Source organism: Syngnathus scovelli, chromosome 11 (genome assembly GCF_024217435.2).
Source record: "Syngnathus scovelli strain Florida chromosome 11, RoL_Ssco_1.2, whole genome shotgun sequence".
NCBI classification, from domain to species: Eukaryota; Metazoa; Chordata; class Actinopteri; order Syngnathiformes; family Syngnathidae; genus Syngnathus; species Syngnathus scovelli.
In genome coordinates, this window is record NC_090857.1 from 2,331,792 (window position 1) to 2,348,520 (window position 16,729).

At 44.1% G+C, this 16,729-nt stretch overlaps 3 protein-coding genes across 3 annotated transcripts; all 3 read right to left on the bottom strand.

Annotated features, from left to right (window-relative positions):
• Positions 1-1,170: 1,170 nt before the first annotated feature.
• On the bottom strand, positions 1,171-6,542 carry appl1 (adaptor protein, phosphotyrosine interaction, PH domain and leucine zipper containing 1). The gene is made up of 22 exons (XM_049733507.2): positions 6,219-6,542; positions 5,415-5,513; positions 5,244-5,303; positions 4,953-5,024; positions 4,781-4,868; positions 4,667-4,708; positions 4,482-4,540; positions 4,260-4,406; positions 4,097-4,179; positions 3,866-4,027; positions 3,530-3,718; positions 3,379-3,421; positions 3,258-3,314; positions 3,091-3,182; positions 2,838-3,017; positions 2,657-2,709; positions 2,375-2,549; positions 2,234-2,270; positions 2,001-2,141; positions 1,876-1,926; positions 1,711-1,800; positions 1,171-1,490 (listed from the first exon to the last, which is right to left on the bottom strand). Exons 1-22 carry the CDS (start codon positions 6,270-6,272, stop codon positions 1,335-1,337), a joined length of 2,130 nt encoding a protein of 709 aa, XP_049589464.1. The 5' UTR covers positions 6,273-6,542; the 3' UTR covers positions 1,171-1,334.
• A 450-nt stretch (positions 6,543-6,992) lies between these two features.
• Positions 6,993-8,613, bottom strand: LOC125977628 (ADP-ribosylation factor 4). Its single transcript, XM_049734404.2, has 6 exons — positions 8,241-8,613; positions 8,051-8,131; positions 7,856-7,965; positions 7,698-7,769; positions 7,497-7,619; positions 6,993-7,364 (listed from the first exon to the last, which is right to left on the bottom strand). The coding sequence occupies exons 1-6, from the start codon at positions 8,305-8,307 to the stop codon at positions 7,275-7,277; spliced, it is 543 nt and encodes a 180-aa protein (XP_049590361.1). The 5' UTR covers positions 8,308-8,613; the 3' UTR covers positions 6,993-7,274.
• A 245-nt stretch (positions 8,614-8,858) lies between these two features.
• On the bottom strand, positions 8,859-16,389 carry dennd6aa (DENN/MADD domain containing 6Aa). Its single transcript, XM_049734398.2, has 19 exons — positions 15,967-16,389; positions 15,186-15,224; positions 14,803-14,845; positions 14,449-14,561; positions 14,059-14,139; positions 13,872-13,977; positions 13,711-13,790; positions 13,578-13,637; positions 13,456-13,511; positions 13,216-13,338; positions 12,874-12,969; positions 12,456-12,550; positions 12,305-12,370; positions 12,032-12,096; positions 11,880-11,969; positions 11,641-11,804; positions 11,407-11,509; positions 11,191-11,265; positions 8,859-11,108 (listed from the first exon to the last, which is right to left on the bottom strand). The coding sequence occupies exons 1-19, from the start codon at positions 16,201-16,203 to the stop codon at positions 10,977-10,979; spliced, it is 1,824 nt and encodes a 607-aa protein (XP_049590355.1). The 5' UTR covers positions 16,204-16,389; the 3' UTR covers positions 8,859-10,976.
• Positions 16,390-16,729: the final 340 nt, after the last annotated feature.

A 16,729-nucleotide genomic window follows, 5' to 3' on the forward strand; every position in this document is an offset into this window, starting at 1 on the left:
ATCCGACGCGTCGCTTTACAAAAATATGTACAAAATATTCAAAGCTAAATATTATAATAATTATTATAAGTGTTTTGTTGTAATCACACTCAATCCAGACAGCTGGAGTTAGTGCTTTATTTTCCTCTTTAAAAAGCATTATTTTGTGTGTGTTAAATGACAACTTGAGACATTGATCATGAGGCGTATATGTACACGACAACATCATGGCATGAGTAAAGTGCCCAATGGTCAACAAGAACAAAACAAAAACTCCCAACAAAGTGTCCCACATGCTCATCAGTAAACGTATTCTTCTATTTGTGTATGTCCACAAACTTGCATTGTTTGTCATTAATCATCATCACATCTTGCTCTTGAATGTTGTGACTTATTGGGGGCTGCCACGTTGTCTCCCATTTGATATTTATTTTGAAAACAGAGGCAACTCTCGTGCTTAAAAGTATGTGTATGGTGTTGGGGTCTCAAAATCAGTGTTTCCCAATCTATATTGGGCCAAGGCACCTATTTCACAATGGAAATAAAATCTCATGGCAGACCATTTCACAGATTGGAACCACGTTAATTATGTGATTCTGCTAGCTCGTGGAAGATGTTCAGTAACAAAACTTGGTTGGGAGATTTTAGTGGCCAGTTTGTCTGGAACACACATTCGCCGTGAATGGGGTTGAAGAGCAAACACCCCAATAAAAAAAATCGCTGGGTAATAAAGGCCCCCCTCCCACATACACACCATGTCCCAAAAATTCAATCAAATATGTATACTGTAATGTAATTACCTATAGATACCACAAGATGGCGTTAATGTGTTATTTTTAAGTAAATCACCTAAACTCATTTCAACAAACATAACATTCTTGTTCTGAAGGGATACTGCGAGTTCAAAAAAAAAAAATCCCAATAAGTGAATGCTGAACTGCAAACATGCGAGGGCTTCTTTAACTCAGTGAGAAAACTTTGTTTGGCGGTAAAATTGGTCTCATGTCAAATATGTGCCATGGCTCAAACGCTGACGTGAATTCAGCTTCAAAAGTGCAATCATAATAACCGGCTGCTTTTAAAAATGTGCAGAATACCAACAAACTGCTTGGCAGGACTTTTGAGCGTAAGACTCACCTGTGGGCAAAATTATTACGATAAGAGACAGGAATCGAGAAGGTTGGCTATCTGTAGTTGCACGAGTATAAAAAAAAGCTTCTTTTTAAAACATCAACTAAAACAAAAAGAGTCTGATGAACTGCTTTTTCATCCCCAGGCAGCCCGGACGGGTGGGTGTTAGTTCCTGAGCGTGGGACGGACGGGAGGAGGCTTCGTACCCATTTTTAGCCGTGTGGCTAGGCGTCGGACTCGTCCTTCTTCTTACCCTCCTCCCCGCCGGCATCGCTGTCCTCCGATTGGCTGTTGCTCAGTACCACAAAGTTTCCGTCGGCCCCTGCGGAGTTGGCGGGACGGCTGGAGGCGGCGATGAGGCGACTTTGCTCCTCCAGGTCCTGGATGATGCCACCAAAAGCTTCGTTATATGATTGCATGAACGGAACTTTTGAAGGAGGCCACCTCTGAGATTTTTCTATTCTGCTTATTTCAGAGTCTATGTCTTCTAGGAATTTTTTATTTATTTTTTTTTCTTGCATGGTCCAATTAGATTCCATTTTAAGTCGCAAGCGAGTACTGAGGGTTCGATCTCGTAAAAAAGGCGGAAGAGGAAGTCACCTTCTCTATCTGTCTTTGCTTGCTGAGTTCCTCCTGCTGCTTCTCTTTGGCTTTGTCCTGCTCCTTGCGCTTCTCGGCTGCCTTGCGGTCCTACAACGTGACACCGGTCGGTCAAAAATGCAAATTCTATGTCCGTATAATTTCTTTTAAAAGGTGAAGACTGACCAGCGCAGAGTGAAGGGCAATCTGCTTAGCCAGCCCAATGCTGTCGCAGATCTGAAAGAAAAGAAGGAGCAATGATGTAATGCATTTTCAGGTCAAATGTTTATTTATTAATTGTAAAGGTCAACCTTCTCGCCGTCGTCGTTGGACTCCAAGATGTAGCAGACGGCTCGTCCGTCGGCGTGCCCACTGCCCGAGTACAAAATAAATCCAAACAGTCGCTTGTTGTCCTGATGGGACGAAGACTGCAGCACGCTGGACAAAGGAAACTGATGGGGAAGAAAAAACACACACACACACACACACAAACATTCAGTGCACTGCAGAGGCCCATGCGTGACGTAGGCCAGCGCCGACCTACCCTGAGTCGCGTCACTTGTGTCTGCGGGTCGATGAGCCTGCAGAGAAAAAAAGTCGACACAATACGAATGAATTGAATCCATTTGGGAATGCAGGTGCAGTGGAAAATACTTTTATTTGACAAGAGCGATGAGGTTCTTACTTGAGGCAGTCACAAGTGACCAGCAGGTGCGACTCGGTCATCCTGAAGATGTTGTGAATGGCGCGCGCTGCCAGGATCTGCCTCATGGTTTCGGGGATGACATCGGGCGACTCGGTGCTCTTCACCTCCATGGAGCCCAGGAAGCGCACGATGAAGAGCTGGTGTAGGATAGAGTCTGGAACACCCCGGCCCCCCAGAATACAGTACGTAGAATAGATCAAATATGTAGCTTACCCCCAGGCTACAGGGGGCAGTAATGAGCTCTCAGAGAGCATAGCATACCTTCGCTGTCCTCCGCTGCTTTGTCCCCCGACTCGCCGAATGGATTACTTCTCCTGTGGGGATGCATGCGCAACTATTATCATATAAATATAATAATGATGATTGAATATTAAATATCTATTTTGTTGTACTTCTTATTCTCATGATAGAAACACGCCATTAGTTTTTGTTTTGTTTCTACCTTCCAGCCTGTGATGCCGTCTTGCCGTGTGCCGCGTTTTCCTCGCTGACGGGGGAAATGATATCAAACTGGATTGGTGTTTCCGGGGCGACCAGGGCGTCCAACGACAGGACGGAGAGGGCGGGCGATGGCTCCGAGCCCATCGAGCTGATGCTGCCGGTTCGACCCACGCGGCTCTTGCTGCCATGATGCAAGTATGTGGGGTGGGCTCTCCACGCGTGGAACATGTACACATGAAAAGCACGCTGCTAACCTGGCAGGCCGCATGCTGTCGTGTCTCTGCTGGAAGGACGGTGATGGCGTCACCGCCTCGATAGCGGATTGATTGACTCGGGCCGCCAATTCCTGTCGGTGCAATGCGACATCACTTGAGAACACGCTTGTGAATGAAGGAGTCATGACACGCACAGACTCCCGCACCTCGGCGTTCTCGCTCAGGTAGATGCGTCTGGAGATGTTGTTGATGGTGGCGATCCACTGGTGAGAGACGCGGTGAGAGACGGTCCATCGACCACAATCGGAGACTCGGACTCCCTCTTACCTCCTCGCAGTCCTTCCTGCTCTCGGCCTGCAGGGTCACCACTCTGAGCGCGCAACACAAATCAAGAAACTGTACTTTGGACTGCACCGACAAACAGATATCAGAAGGAACATGATGAATGAAGGCGAAGGAGCGGCAGGCGGCGCCTTACTTCTTGCCGTCGAAGGACGTGATCTGGAAGCAGAAGCGGCGGTCGTCGCTGTCCACCGCCATGACGGAGGCGTTGTCCAGGTCGGTGACCAGGCCGCCTGCCACTTCGGCACGGCCCTGCTGCATCAGGTTGCCCCCCTGCGTGAAGAAGTACTGGCGCTCCCACGACGTCGACACCAGGCCCGTCTTGCTGCGGGCGGGAAGGGCGGCACAACAATGTGAAATGATTCCGCTCACGTTGTTTGTTTGACTCGAGAAAGATATAAACCCGACTGACTGACTCAAAAGTGCTTCGTGGGCCAGCACCGCAGCGTGTCCCTTTTCGGAGTGTACTTACCTGCGAATGTAGAGGTAGCCCTGCTTCTGGGTGAGGTTGCGACACACGGGCGACTGCAGCGGGTCCGGGTCGCAAGGCGCGTACAGCGGGTCACATGACCTCTCCATCTGCTCGATGGTCTGCTGCATGCGGCCCGTCTCCTCCTCCATCTCCCGACGCACGCTGAAGCGCACAGTTCAACTTATCCTCACTGACGTATTTCATGTCGGAAACGACGGAATCGCATCTTACTTCTGGACGCTGGTCCCAATGGTGGCCAAGAAGTCCTCCCACTGCTGGCTGAGGTTTTCCGAGCCCAGCTTAAAGAAGCTGATCTGCGGATGAAGAAAAGAAGCCGATGCTGAAATGGAAGCATCTAGATGCGCTCATGTTGCAACTCATGCACGCTCCCCACTTGGGCCTGCATGTATCCCAGCAGCGGCTCCAGCAGCGCCGTCTTCTTCTTGTACTGCAGCGTGTTGAGCGAGCAGAAGTAGTGCATCATGGTCTGGTGCTGCTTCTTGCGCGACGTGTACACGTCCTCCACTGCCTCGGCACGCATCTGCCGCGCACAGCGCCCGCCGCCGCGTCAGCTTCCTCAGGTTTGCGATCGTGGCGATCTCGACAGGCGGCTCACCTTATCGTTGTCCTTCCTCTTGGACAGGCGGCTGTATCTGTTGACGGCCGTGTCGTGATCTGAAATAAATATGTTCTTTTGATTTCTTTTGCCCATGATTTTTTTGCTAATATTTTAGGATACTGGTTAAGCATTTTTGTCTGAAAAATTCTAAATGTTCTAAATTCTAATCTAAAAAAACTTACCATCACTGGATATTTGGAAGACTTCCTTCAAAGTTAGGATCTCTGCAGGCATAGATAAGTGATATTTTATGTCACAAAGTGAAGTTATGTTATATCTCACATCCAAATAAATACCCTTGAGGTCTCGCTCTTTGAACTGCGTGATGGGGAACATCATGGCATCGGCCAGCTGTGTCGACAAGACGGCATGACAGGAGCTCAGCTGGCCAAATAAAAAAAGAAAAGAGAAGAAGAGGCTTGAGCGCCTGGTCAAGAAGAAGAGGCTGAAGATGTGGCATACACTCACCTCGTCGATGACTTTGGCAAACTGCTGCAAGGTGGAACTCATTACTTCATCGTCGCGCCCTAAAGGAAAACACTGCAAATGCCAAACTGGGTCATCGCTTATAGGTGAAGAAAAAAGTTGCTTCACCAAAATATGATCTGATGTCGGCCAGAATGATGACAGTTATCAATATGATCACCGTTTTATAAGACTGTCAGTGCAAAGATGTGTTTTAATGCCTTCATAAGACACCCAAAATGCCTTGTCATAAAACAATGACAAAAAAAAAACATAAATATGAAAGATCCGAACCTGTTTGTCGTATTCTTTTAGCAGTCTGGAGGTGAGATGTGTTGCAGCACTCAGCTCATTCTGAGAAGGAAAAAAAACATCACATGCACAAATCACCAAAGACATCCAGTCAATGGTTCTTCTCGTACTTGTCAAAGGCGAGCGTGTGTGTACACACAAACACACACACACCTGGGCATCATAGATCCTGTGCATGGCCTTATAAAGCTTGGAGCAGTAGCTGGACATGGCTGCTGTGTCCTCTTCAAACACTCCGAGAAGAGAGCGTGTCTGAAGTATCAAATAATGTCATTGAAAAATACGATACACGACAACTTCATTTTGTAACACAATTTACAACAACTGTAACAAAGTGCAAATGTAGCAACGGTGCAACCCCAAAACTGTAAATTGAAACAATTAAAATTCAGATTTGCCCTACTAGTGTGCAGGAATGTCATTGTGCTAGAAAAAAAAAGTGGATGCTTCCCAAAACTGGTGAGACACCGACATTCTACCAATGGTGTTTTACTAGTGAGGACAAAGATAATTCTAGTGCATGGACCGCAGCCTGGAAAATGAATCAAACAAGCGGCTTTCCAAAACCAGCATTGATTTGTGAGCAGTAAAAGGAAGTGTGACGTCATAGCAAAGGTCGCTGTCTTCGCCTTCTATGAAAAACCACCACCACAACATTGTGCATTCACATAAAGACATCAAGATGACAGGCAGGAGCTAGCCAAGCGGCTACGGAAGTACGTATAAGAAAATATGGCTTGCAGCCCAAAAAAGGAGCGCCTCCCTTGACGGCCATCAGCTGATGTGCCAGCTAGGCCAACTTCGCTTCAGCCTTCCGTCTCACAACGGCTGGCTGCTATTGGTTAGCATGTGGCTAGCTGTTGACAAACACTGCTGTTAGCATAGCAGCTCGCGGCTAGCGTTAGCCTATAAACGTAAAGCAGTTCATAAGTCGGAACTCCTTTCTTTTTTCTTAACCTGCGGGCTGTCCTCCAGCGTCTCTTCGAGAGGCAACTTCTCTATCCCGGGCATGGTTGCTTCTTGAAGATAGATGACTGTTGACGAAAGAAATGACAATCACAAATTAGCCCGTCAACTCCCACTTCCAGATTTTTTATTTTGGGCAACCCGGAATCCACTACAACAGCCAGAAACAACTCCGCCTTGTTCCTTGGATTTTGATTAGACGATGAAAACGTCCAAGCCTTTCATTGGACAAGGAAAAACGTCCAAGCATTTCATTGGCTCTTTTTTTAAAGGAAAAACGTTGCCATTGTGGCTCTACGTGGGATCGCCCTTGTTGCGTATAGCCAGACGACAAGCGCCAAAATGGCGGCCTCGTTGAACGGAAATTCAATTTATCTTTTTTTTTTCAACGTTACAGTGTTCAATTAAATGTTATGAATGAATAAAAGAGTAAAATTTCCCATGAACTGTGTATAAGTGTTGCCGTTTTTTGTATTGTATTCTTCTTAATAATATCAAAGTAGGATATTAGGTACTTTTTCACACTTTTTTGTACAGTTGTATATAATGGTTCAGTATGGTATTACATTATTTTTGTGAATGTCTAGTCCTTGTTTTTTTGCAGCAACAAATCCTTATTTGATTCACACAAATCCGTTATTGTTTTGCCCTTACCGTTTTATCCCCAAAATAGTCAGTCATACATTAATTTAAAGCATAGTGTTTACAGTGTTTATTACAGGAAATATTAGTGTTTACGGTAAAGGAAAAAAAAACCCACACAAATCAGCACACCCTATAGTCACTTTATTGACAATATGTACAGTATAAACATGCTTATTAAATATTTGTCACAAATGTGATAAAGCAGAACAACTTGAATACATCTTATATCAGTGCCCCTTTTGCAATTTAATTGTACAAATATAAAACCATAAAATCAACAGAACCATTTCATAAGAGAAAAAGCATGTAAAAAAGTATTTTACTTCTTTCTTTGTTCTTCGCTGGTGTATGGCAGCCATGTTGGTGAGGTGAGCAGGCAGGCACAAGTCTGCAACACGTCAGCTATGACTGCTTCAGGATCATCTTCGAGAGCCAATCCAAACCTTCCACCAGACCTGACCCGCTCACTGCGCAGGACGCCTGAACATAATACTACACACACATACATCTTTTGACTATAGGGCCATTTTTGCAATTGATGAGCAATTGGGGGAGGGCAAAATTCATTCAAATCAGAATTTGGATGAAAAAAAAAAAAGACATCACGTGTAACTTGTAACCTACCGGCTGCGTGACTCCCGACAGTTGCAGCCCCTCGCTGATCTGACTGACAGTCATGGCTTGAGGGAGGTCCTGCTTGTTTGCAAACACCAACAGCGCCACCTTCCTCAGCTCATCCTCTTCCAGCTGTCAAACAACAACACCTCAAATGGAATACTTGGAATGCATGGATGGATTATGATTCATTGGTTGATGAGGACTCACAATCCTGTGCAGCTCTTCAGCAGCCTCTTTGAGCCTCTGAGGGTCGTTACTGTCCACCACAAAGATGACGCCCTAAACAAACATTCATTGACAGTTTCAAAAATAACGGACATAAATGAATGTCTTTATCATCCAAATACACGTTTGTGTGTACTTACATTAGTGTTTGTGTAGTAGTGTCTCCATAACGGTCTGATGACAGTTTGCCCGCCGACATCCCAAACAGTGAAGGAGATGTTTTTATATTCAACAGTTTCTACATTAAACCCTGCATATAAAACAAACCCACTTCATTATTATTACACTTTACAATTTTCTAAATTATTCTTTTTTTTTGCAGTGTTTTGACCGACCCACGGTGGGGATGGTGGTGACCACCTCAGCCAGCTTCATCCTGTACAGCAAAGTGGTTTTACCCGCAGCATCCAGACCAACTGTAACACGCAAAAATTTTGTTGTACATGTGTGACAATGACAATAAAAATCTATTCTAACGATAATAATAGTAGGAATAATGAATATCTAAATCAATCTTGAACTCACCCATTAGAATCCTGGCGGGAGTTTTGGCAGTAAACATGGCAAAAAGTCGCGAAATGAAGACGCCCATAGTTGTGCTCAGCGTGTCCTCTTCTTATGCTTTTCGTGTTATGTGTGTGCTTTTATAGGCTAGATGTGTGTGTCCGTGTGTGTGTCTTGTCATGTTATATCATGTCATGTGTGTCCATGCAAACAAGTACACGGTGGCATCTGCAGGTTGCGACAGATGTGTGACTTCCGTTTTAAAGTGTGTCCTGCGCCGGAAGTTGGACTTTGTTGAAGCCCGTTGACATGACGACCCACCCCGCACGTTCTTCCACGGAAGCGGATTCATACCACTTTGGCTTTTTGAGGAGCGACGAAAAGGGCGCAGGAATTCAAAGCGGATTGAAACGTCACGCGACGTCACATCCGGGGATTTGTCTACGTCACAAACACCGAGCTGTTTCCACGTGGAGCGAAACAACACAACACAGTTGGGGCAAAACCAAACATCGTTTCTGTTATTATATTTTAAGACAATTAACAGGTTTCAATGAAAATCGCCATAATATTTTCCCTCAAAATCACATTTTGCAATAGAAACAAAACGAAACAAGAAAACAAAAGCAACATAAAACGTTGAATTAACATTTTATTAGAATACCAATAACTCGAGCATAATATTCTTTGTCAATAAACCAAAAATTAAAATCAACTGTCGACTTTCAAATGAAATGATCATTTCACGTCATTAGTCCACAATATCACACAAATGTAGTGGTTGAATCCCCCCATCGTCATCTGCATCTTTAGCTTATGCGCTATTAGCAAAATAATTATTTGTACATTTTAATTTGTACAAAAAGGTTAAGTTCTCCACTGTTGCATACACGCACACATGTGAAAATATGCGTCTTTGTTATGAATATAAAAGACTGCCTGCTCCATGTATGGATTATGTGAAATAAACTACGGTTATTAATGCAGCTGAAATATTTAAGAATTTTGCAACAAATTTCCCATGAATATTTTCTAGCAATTCACCAGAAATTTGCCATGAAAAATCTTCTAAAATTGAAAGAGTTCTACAGGAATGGATTCAAACTTTTGCAAAATTTCAATTAATTTTCCAAAGAAAAGTTTCCAGAAACTCTGCGTCAGAAGTTCACCATAAATTCCCCGCCAATTTTTCATAAGGAAGAATATTACATGAGAAAAATCATAACATAAAATGATACAATTATTAATTCAGTCAAGCAGCAATTATGCTTTACTGTCCTTTCTGGAATTGTACAAAAAGTATGAAATGTTAAAAGTAAAATAAAATAAAAACAATGCTAATGAAATGGTAGAAGTAAAAAAAAAATGCAAATAACCTATAATGCTGTTAAATGGTGGTCAAAATAATGAAATAATAAATATTTTTTTGTTAACAAATCGAGTGTGAATGATATTTATGGAGACTTCCTGAGAGATTTTAAAGGCATTTACAGGGGAAATCAAACAATAGCATCGTTATCTTCGTGAGCATAAATTAAGGCCATGTCATCAGTTTGGACACATTCAAAAGATCATTTAGCGATGGAAAACTTTTGAAAATCCTCCACCAAATTTCCTGACTTTCCGTAGCTGGAAACATTCTATAATTTGAATTTTCAGAAATTTTCTGCTAATTTTGTTGAGAACACAACAGGCACACAATGAATGCATTTAAAACAGATGTGCCGATTTGACCGTGTAAAGTTTCCAGAAAGTCCCTGACAAATTTTCCATGTGTTTCCTGGCATTTACAATAACTACCTTCCCAGAATATCAGAAGATTTTTGGGAACATTTTCTGTCAATTGCCAGAAATTCTCCAGAATTTTTCTTGGAAATTTTTCAGGAATTCCACTAAATTCTTATGGAAAGAATTCTTATGGCATTTTTATGCCACAGTTCCTGTGTAAATTTCCAGCAACTAATTCAAGATTGACACAATGATTTCAAATTAAAAAATTCCATCAAAATTTGCTGTGTGACATAGAACTGACAAAAACGCTGACTTAAAGTAGGATCCTGGTGTGGTCATGTGACAAAGATGCAGAAGCCTGATTGGCTGATGTGAAAATGAGTGTGTTGCTGGTGTTGCATTATTGCTGTGTTGTTGGTGTGGCTTTGAGAGTTGTTTCTTTCTTGTAAGAAAAAACATTACAAAAAAGCAAATCTAAAAAATACTGTAGTAGATAATCTTTCAAGTTTGGTTAGGTTTGATTTTTTGGGGCAGGAGGAACGTTACACACGCACAAACACATTTTTTGGGGGGGGACGGAAATTTCAAGCCTAAAAAAAAATCCATAAATTCCTCGGATATTTTCCACCAAATTTCCAATGAAAGTTTTTCATTAACATTCTGGAAATTCTTAAATTTACAACAAAAAAAAAACTGGGTCACATGACCTAGATGCAGACGCCCGATTAGCCACCGCGGAACCGAGTGCGTCGCTGGTGTAAAATTGTTGTGCTATTTACTGGATGTTAGTTCAATTGAAAAATTAAAAGCTCCACCATTGGCTGCTTGCATACTAGTGCCTGTTTTCTTTTGTTTTACGTACACAATGTTAAGAAGTGCACTTTAAAAGCCAGTCTTTAAAAATTATCCAAGATTAAAAGCCTTTTCACAAAAATCCCTCCAGACATTTGGAAATGATGAGAAAACACTGAGCGTTCTTCATGTGGTAGGTGGCCATGATGTCTTTTTTTTTTCTTGGGTCAAAGTTCAGGGTGTGGTGGGTTTGTGGAGGATACCCTGGAGGTCTTCGGGCAAGGCCAGGATGACGCCGTCGATGTGAGCTCGCAGTTTGGCCAGTGTGCCGGCACCCACGGGCAGACGCTCTTTCTCGGCTTGACTCTGTGGAGGAAAAACAACAACCCAAAACAAGTCAGTATTTGCTTTGGGGGCTTTTTCTTGCGATCCAATTTTTTCAACTTGCCAGTTTTTCCTTCAACTTGAGGACCAGATCCACCGTCTCCACCTCCGAGTGCCTCTGGACTCGCTGCTGAAGGTCCTGACGTAGACAAAAGGTGAAAAAAATCTACCCAGGGTCTGCAATATTGGATGGGGAAACGCTTCACCCCGAGACTTCAACAAACTCCAGCTCTATGAGACCTGAACAACCTTGCTCCCTCCTCAACCACCCCCGACTCACCTCCTCACAGAGCGCTTCCAGGTGCAGGGCCTCCAGTTTCTGTGTCATCTCCTTCCTCCTGTTGCGGAACCAGCCGTCAAAGTTTGGAGATTTCAAGAAGTGTCTGGAGAACAATGTGGGAATAAGCACGTGAGAACATGCGATGAGCCAATGCGGGGAAATTGTGAGGAACATGTCGAGAACATGTGAGGACCACCTGGATCGGCACAGATGAGTGGTTGTTTTTGGGCGTACCTGTACAGTCCGATCCAGTCTCCCTTAAGTCTGGAGGTGAGCTGCGGGCCGGCCTTTTCCAGCGTCTTCATGAAGTCCTGCTGGACGAACGGCCGCAGCAGGGGTGGATTCTTCCAGGGGCTGATGGACTTCTGCAGAGGCATCAGGCTGGCCACGTAGCGCTCCTGCTCGCCGGGCAAACAAACGACTTCAGCGGGGCGTTCTCACACATGACTGCCGATTGCAATATTGCCATTTACCAGGGGGATGATGAAGCTCTGCGTCAGCTCCAGAAAGTAGCGCCGCAGAATTGCATTCTGAGCCGCCGAGGGCCTCTTCTGTTGGACACCCTGACCCCCCCAAATAAATAAATCTTTACAGGTTTGGGGGACATGTGGCATCTTTAATTTACCTTCTGAAGCTGCTTGATGATTTCCTCATCTTTGTTCAGATACGGCTTGTACGCCGTATACACACCTGGAAAACACACACACAGTGAGTCCACTAATTTGAGTGAGTCACACGAGTCCTGAGTCAAATGAATCGATCAAGTTCCAAGTGATTCTAAAAAGTCTGATGAGCAGCCTATATCGTCTTTGAAGGAACTGATTTTCCCCAAAGCGATCAGCTCGAGTGGACCTTGCCTCCGGGATTTTGTCAAGACAGAGAGGACAAAGAGATTTACCGGGTTTGGAGTCGAGAGTTTTTAGATTCTTCAGCTTCTTCACTTTCATCTGCTTGGCCATCTCGCCTGTGCGGGGATTAGTTTTTTTTTTTAACGCCGCCGCTCCAATTAAACACCATCTGATTAAGATTGGGATCGGGTGTCCAATCACCTGCTTGCTTCATGTCGCCAATCCGGATGATGTGAGGCCAGTGCTGCAGAGTCTTAGCAAAGAAGGGGTTGGTCACTCCCAGAATGACTGAGGGTCTACAGGCAGGTTTAAAATCGTGTCACCGTAGAAATAAAGAAATAAATGGAAAAGCCATTCATGCATATAAAAAAAAAAAATCAAAATTACTAAGCATCAAGTGTGCATAATAGTCATGAAGAAAATAGTCATAACTGGTAAGCAAGTAACCATCATTTTACATAGAAGATAAAAAAACAAAAAAAATGCTGGTTAATATTGCTGGATTATTCATCTACATGTGTTGCTCCACCATTTTTGTTCAAATATGTTTTTTCAAATGGTTGTAACTGTTACATCGATCCGAGTTTTGTGTGTGTGTGTGTGACACATTTAGACTCACGGAGCCTGCGTCCTGGTGGTGTACTCCTTGAACTCGCTGTCGTGGATGGTGAAGTAGGGCCGGAAGTCGCTACAGTAGCGTAGAGGAGACACGCAGCTGCATGCAACACAACGGAATGCGGACTTGACTTTTGAGTTGAGCATTTATTTCATCGGAGTCATTTTGTATCACTAGACCCTTTTGTAACATTTTCAGCATCCTTTCTTTGTCTGCCATAATCCTAACTAATGTTGCTACATCTTTGGCTATACTATGTCGATCAGTTATTTTGCGCACTCTCACAGTTTTCCCAAAGTGTTTGAGGAAAGGAGTGTAACAGCACGAATGGAATTTGGGAACCACCTGACCAGTGCCAGCACGGTGTCCGACGACTCGGCGGGAGAGGGCGCCATGACAATGAGCGCCTCCCCCAGCAAGACCAACTCCCACAGCATCTGGATGTGGAAGAAGACTGGAAAGAAGCACCTGCGCAGACACAGAGCGAAGCGTTACATTTGACTTGACAAGCGCAAACCTGCACGAGAGTGGGACGAAACCAAAAATAATATCACGAGAGAACGTTTGTGGGACCGGAGGGCTCACCTGAAGAGGTCCACCTCGTGGATGGTGGGCAGCACGATGGACACCAGACTGTCACTCTGCACAATAAAAATCGGAAATCATTGGAGGAGAGACTTTATGGCTGCGCCCGTGAGTGTGGTCACCTGCGTCGACTGCACCAGTTGTGACGTTCCCGGTTTGTCGTAGCATGTCGGGATGCGCACCTGCGGCGGCACACGTCAAAAACACTCCATCGTGGTTTCTCAGTTGACGCTTGCGAGGTGCCGCCGCGCTTACCTTGATGACCACGCCCATGATGGGCAGCGTGAGGATTCTCCCTGGATGCGGCGTGGGCCAGCGATCCATATCGTTACAAGCTGTGAGGCAAAAGGGTGAATCCTACGTGTGGGCGGGTTTTGACTTTTGCGAGCGTGTCAGAAAAATGCAAAAGCTCCTACCCGCCTCCAGACACGGTTCCTGCTTCTCAAAGTATTCCGGAGCCATGATCTTGAGGAGCGAGTGGAAGAAGGTCACGTAGGGAAGCTTACTGATCAGGACCAGAGACTGCAGCACAACAGTGTGATGTTTGATGAGCACGAGGACAGTCGTCCAAGAATTACACGTGTGCATGTGACTTGCGTTCACCTTCTGGAAGTAGCCTCTCTTTAGAGACTTGTCCCGCACTTGCCGAAAATACACATAGCCGTAATAATGGCCCTGCTCCCTCTGTGAACGCACGTATACAGCATATAAGGTAACAGGCATGAAGGAACGAAAATGGACTTTTGAAGGTTTGCCTGCAAAATAATCGGACCACCAGCTGTGAAATGAAACAACAAGAATAACTTGTTATTTTTGCCTACGTAAGAAAATTCGCCCTCATGAAATTTTGTAAAACTGTGATGTCACAATTTGGCAAATTCACATCATTTCGACACACGACAAACCTAATTTGTTTGCTGTACTTATTTTGGTGGCATTTAGAACGTTGAGTAGTTTCTTAGGTTGTGTATGTCCATGCGTGTGTGGGGCAACCTTGAGGCAGGGCGGCGCATCCCTGTCAGTGGTTTCCAGGAAGCAGCCCAGTGACGACTTCCTGTTGGAGCCTTGACGAAATCGGAAGCAAAATTGGGTGTCGCCAAGGCAACCTGGAAGCAAGCAGCAGGAGCCCGATGAGGAACTACGGAAGGGGACTTGTTAGGGCTGACACCATGATTATTTCAACAATCCATTTACCTGGAAATGATTTTTTTTTTAAATTAATTGGATTAAAAAGAACATGTTTTAACTTTCACCTCATCTTTTCATAAATCTCAACAAATCAGAGAGTCAACTAAATAGTTCCACAGTATCCCCATTAAAAAAAAAAAAGCTCAAACCAAAACCTACCAGAGTTGGAGTCCGGGAAGGACAGGTAGCAAATGCTTGTTTTCTAAAAGGTGAGCACAACAATAACTGGGTTTACTGGTTGTGTGAACAGACCAGATCTAGATTAAGGATGCATCGATACCACAACTTTGTACTCGTACTCATGACGAACAAGTGAAGACTGTAATGCTTGCAACGCAAAACTCTCTGGAGGTGGGCCTAAAACAAATGCATACAACTCCAGCAACTTGATAAAACATTTGAAAACTCACCACGACGCGGAGAAAAATTGTATTTTTCGTATTTTTAAGGTCAATGCAACTCATACTCATACTCGTACGTTTTTAGTTTCAAAAGTGGCATCGGTGCATCCCTAGTCCAAATCTCCAAGTGACCTCACTCACCTCTTTCTCTGACAGCTTGGAATGATGCGGATAAATCACCTGGAGAACAGATAAGCACAGTTCTTACAGCCAAATGAAGAACACCAAAATGCAACATATCAGACATTCAGCAATGTTATATTTAGCTTTCACCACAAATTGGAGCCCAAAGTTCTTTTTGGGTTCTTGTGTAGCGTTTGCAAAGTTTGTGTTCCCTGATTATCAGCTCACTGTTTGCCTTGGGTTCAAAAGAAGCACTTGAAATTATTCATGGAATTTTACTGGCTTAATGCCTTACAGTACAAATATTGCATAGGGACAAAATAAGTGTGAGGTAGGGCACAAGACTAATTTAGACAAAAGTAGTGCTTGAACCGCGATACAGCATTGGCGTACTGTAAAATAGTTTTAAGACATCGCTAAGGGGTTCTCCGTTTACTTGTTTTAAAGTCTGATTTTCATGTTCTTGCGCAATGCTGCCTCATTTCAATGTTTTTGTTTCCTTGTGATTAAGAATCATTTTTTAGTCTGGCCGTTTCGTTGTTTCATGATATTTTGTCAAGGCAAATTTTCCTGTTTTTATAAGCACTTGAAATAAGTCATAGTATTTATATTATGACTTCTTTTATTTTCATTTTTTTTAAACCAGCATGTTAACACGACAACTAGGTCTGATGTAAATAAGCAGTAAGCAAACCAATGCGTGGTTAGTGCCAGGAATTAGTCGGAGCCTTGCTAACTTTTGGAACCCTTCCCAGCGGACTCCCTCCTCCGATGCTGACCTCGACGGGTCTCCCCTCACCTCCACCGCCTGTCCCAGCTCCAGGTCGAAGCCCACCACGCAGATGCAGTGCAACCAGGCCGAGAAACGATCCCAAGGCAGCAGCACGGTGGTCCCCACGGGATCCTCGTCGTCGCCCCCGGGCCCGGCGGGCAGCGGTATCTCCTCTGCCGGGGAGATACTACTGGCGTCATGGTCATCCAGGTCCTCTGATTCCTCCACCGGCTCCCCCAGCTCCTCCGGGCCTTGCAAAGCCATGGCGGCCGGCCGGATGCGGACACGCGGAAGAATGTTTATTGTTTCTTCCACTTATAAAAACTGATATTTGTGCTCGCTTTTCTTGTGGGAATCAACACAAGAAAAACAGCGGTTCAGTTAGCGACCTAGCTAAGCCACCCGGGATGCTCAGGTCGAGTCGGGAGTGACGTCTAACTTTACGTCATCACGCAAGGACGAACCTGAGTTATGTTCAACTGCAACACGGGAGCTCGGAAAAGTAAATACCCACCAGTTAATAAAAGTGAACTCTAAAAAAACTTCTGTTTTCAACACTGATTCTCACAAGGATCACTTGGTAATTTTTTTTAAATTAAATTATTGTATCATTTGAAAACTATATTAAACAGTTGTATAGTCTGTATACACGTATTGTCTGTTTAGAATTTCATATGCTCATACACACATTTATGAATTTCAATGTACAAAATAATGGACACATTTAATGTCTCTTATTTGTGTAAAGTTTACAAAGAAATGCCCGCATAAATCCTTAGGTCAAATGCCT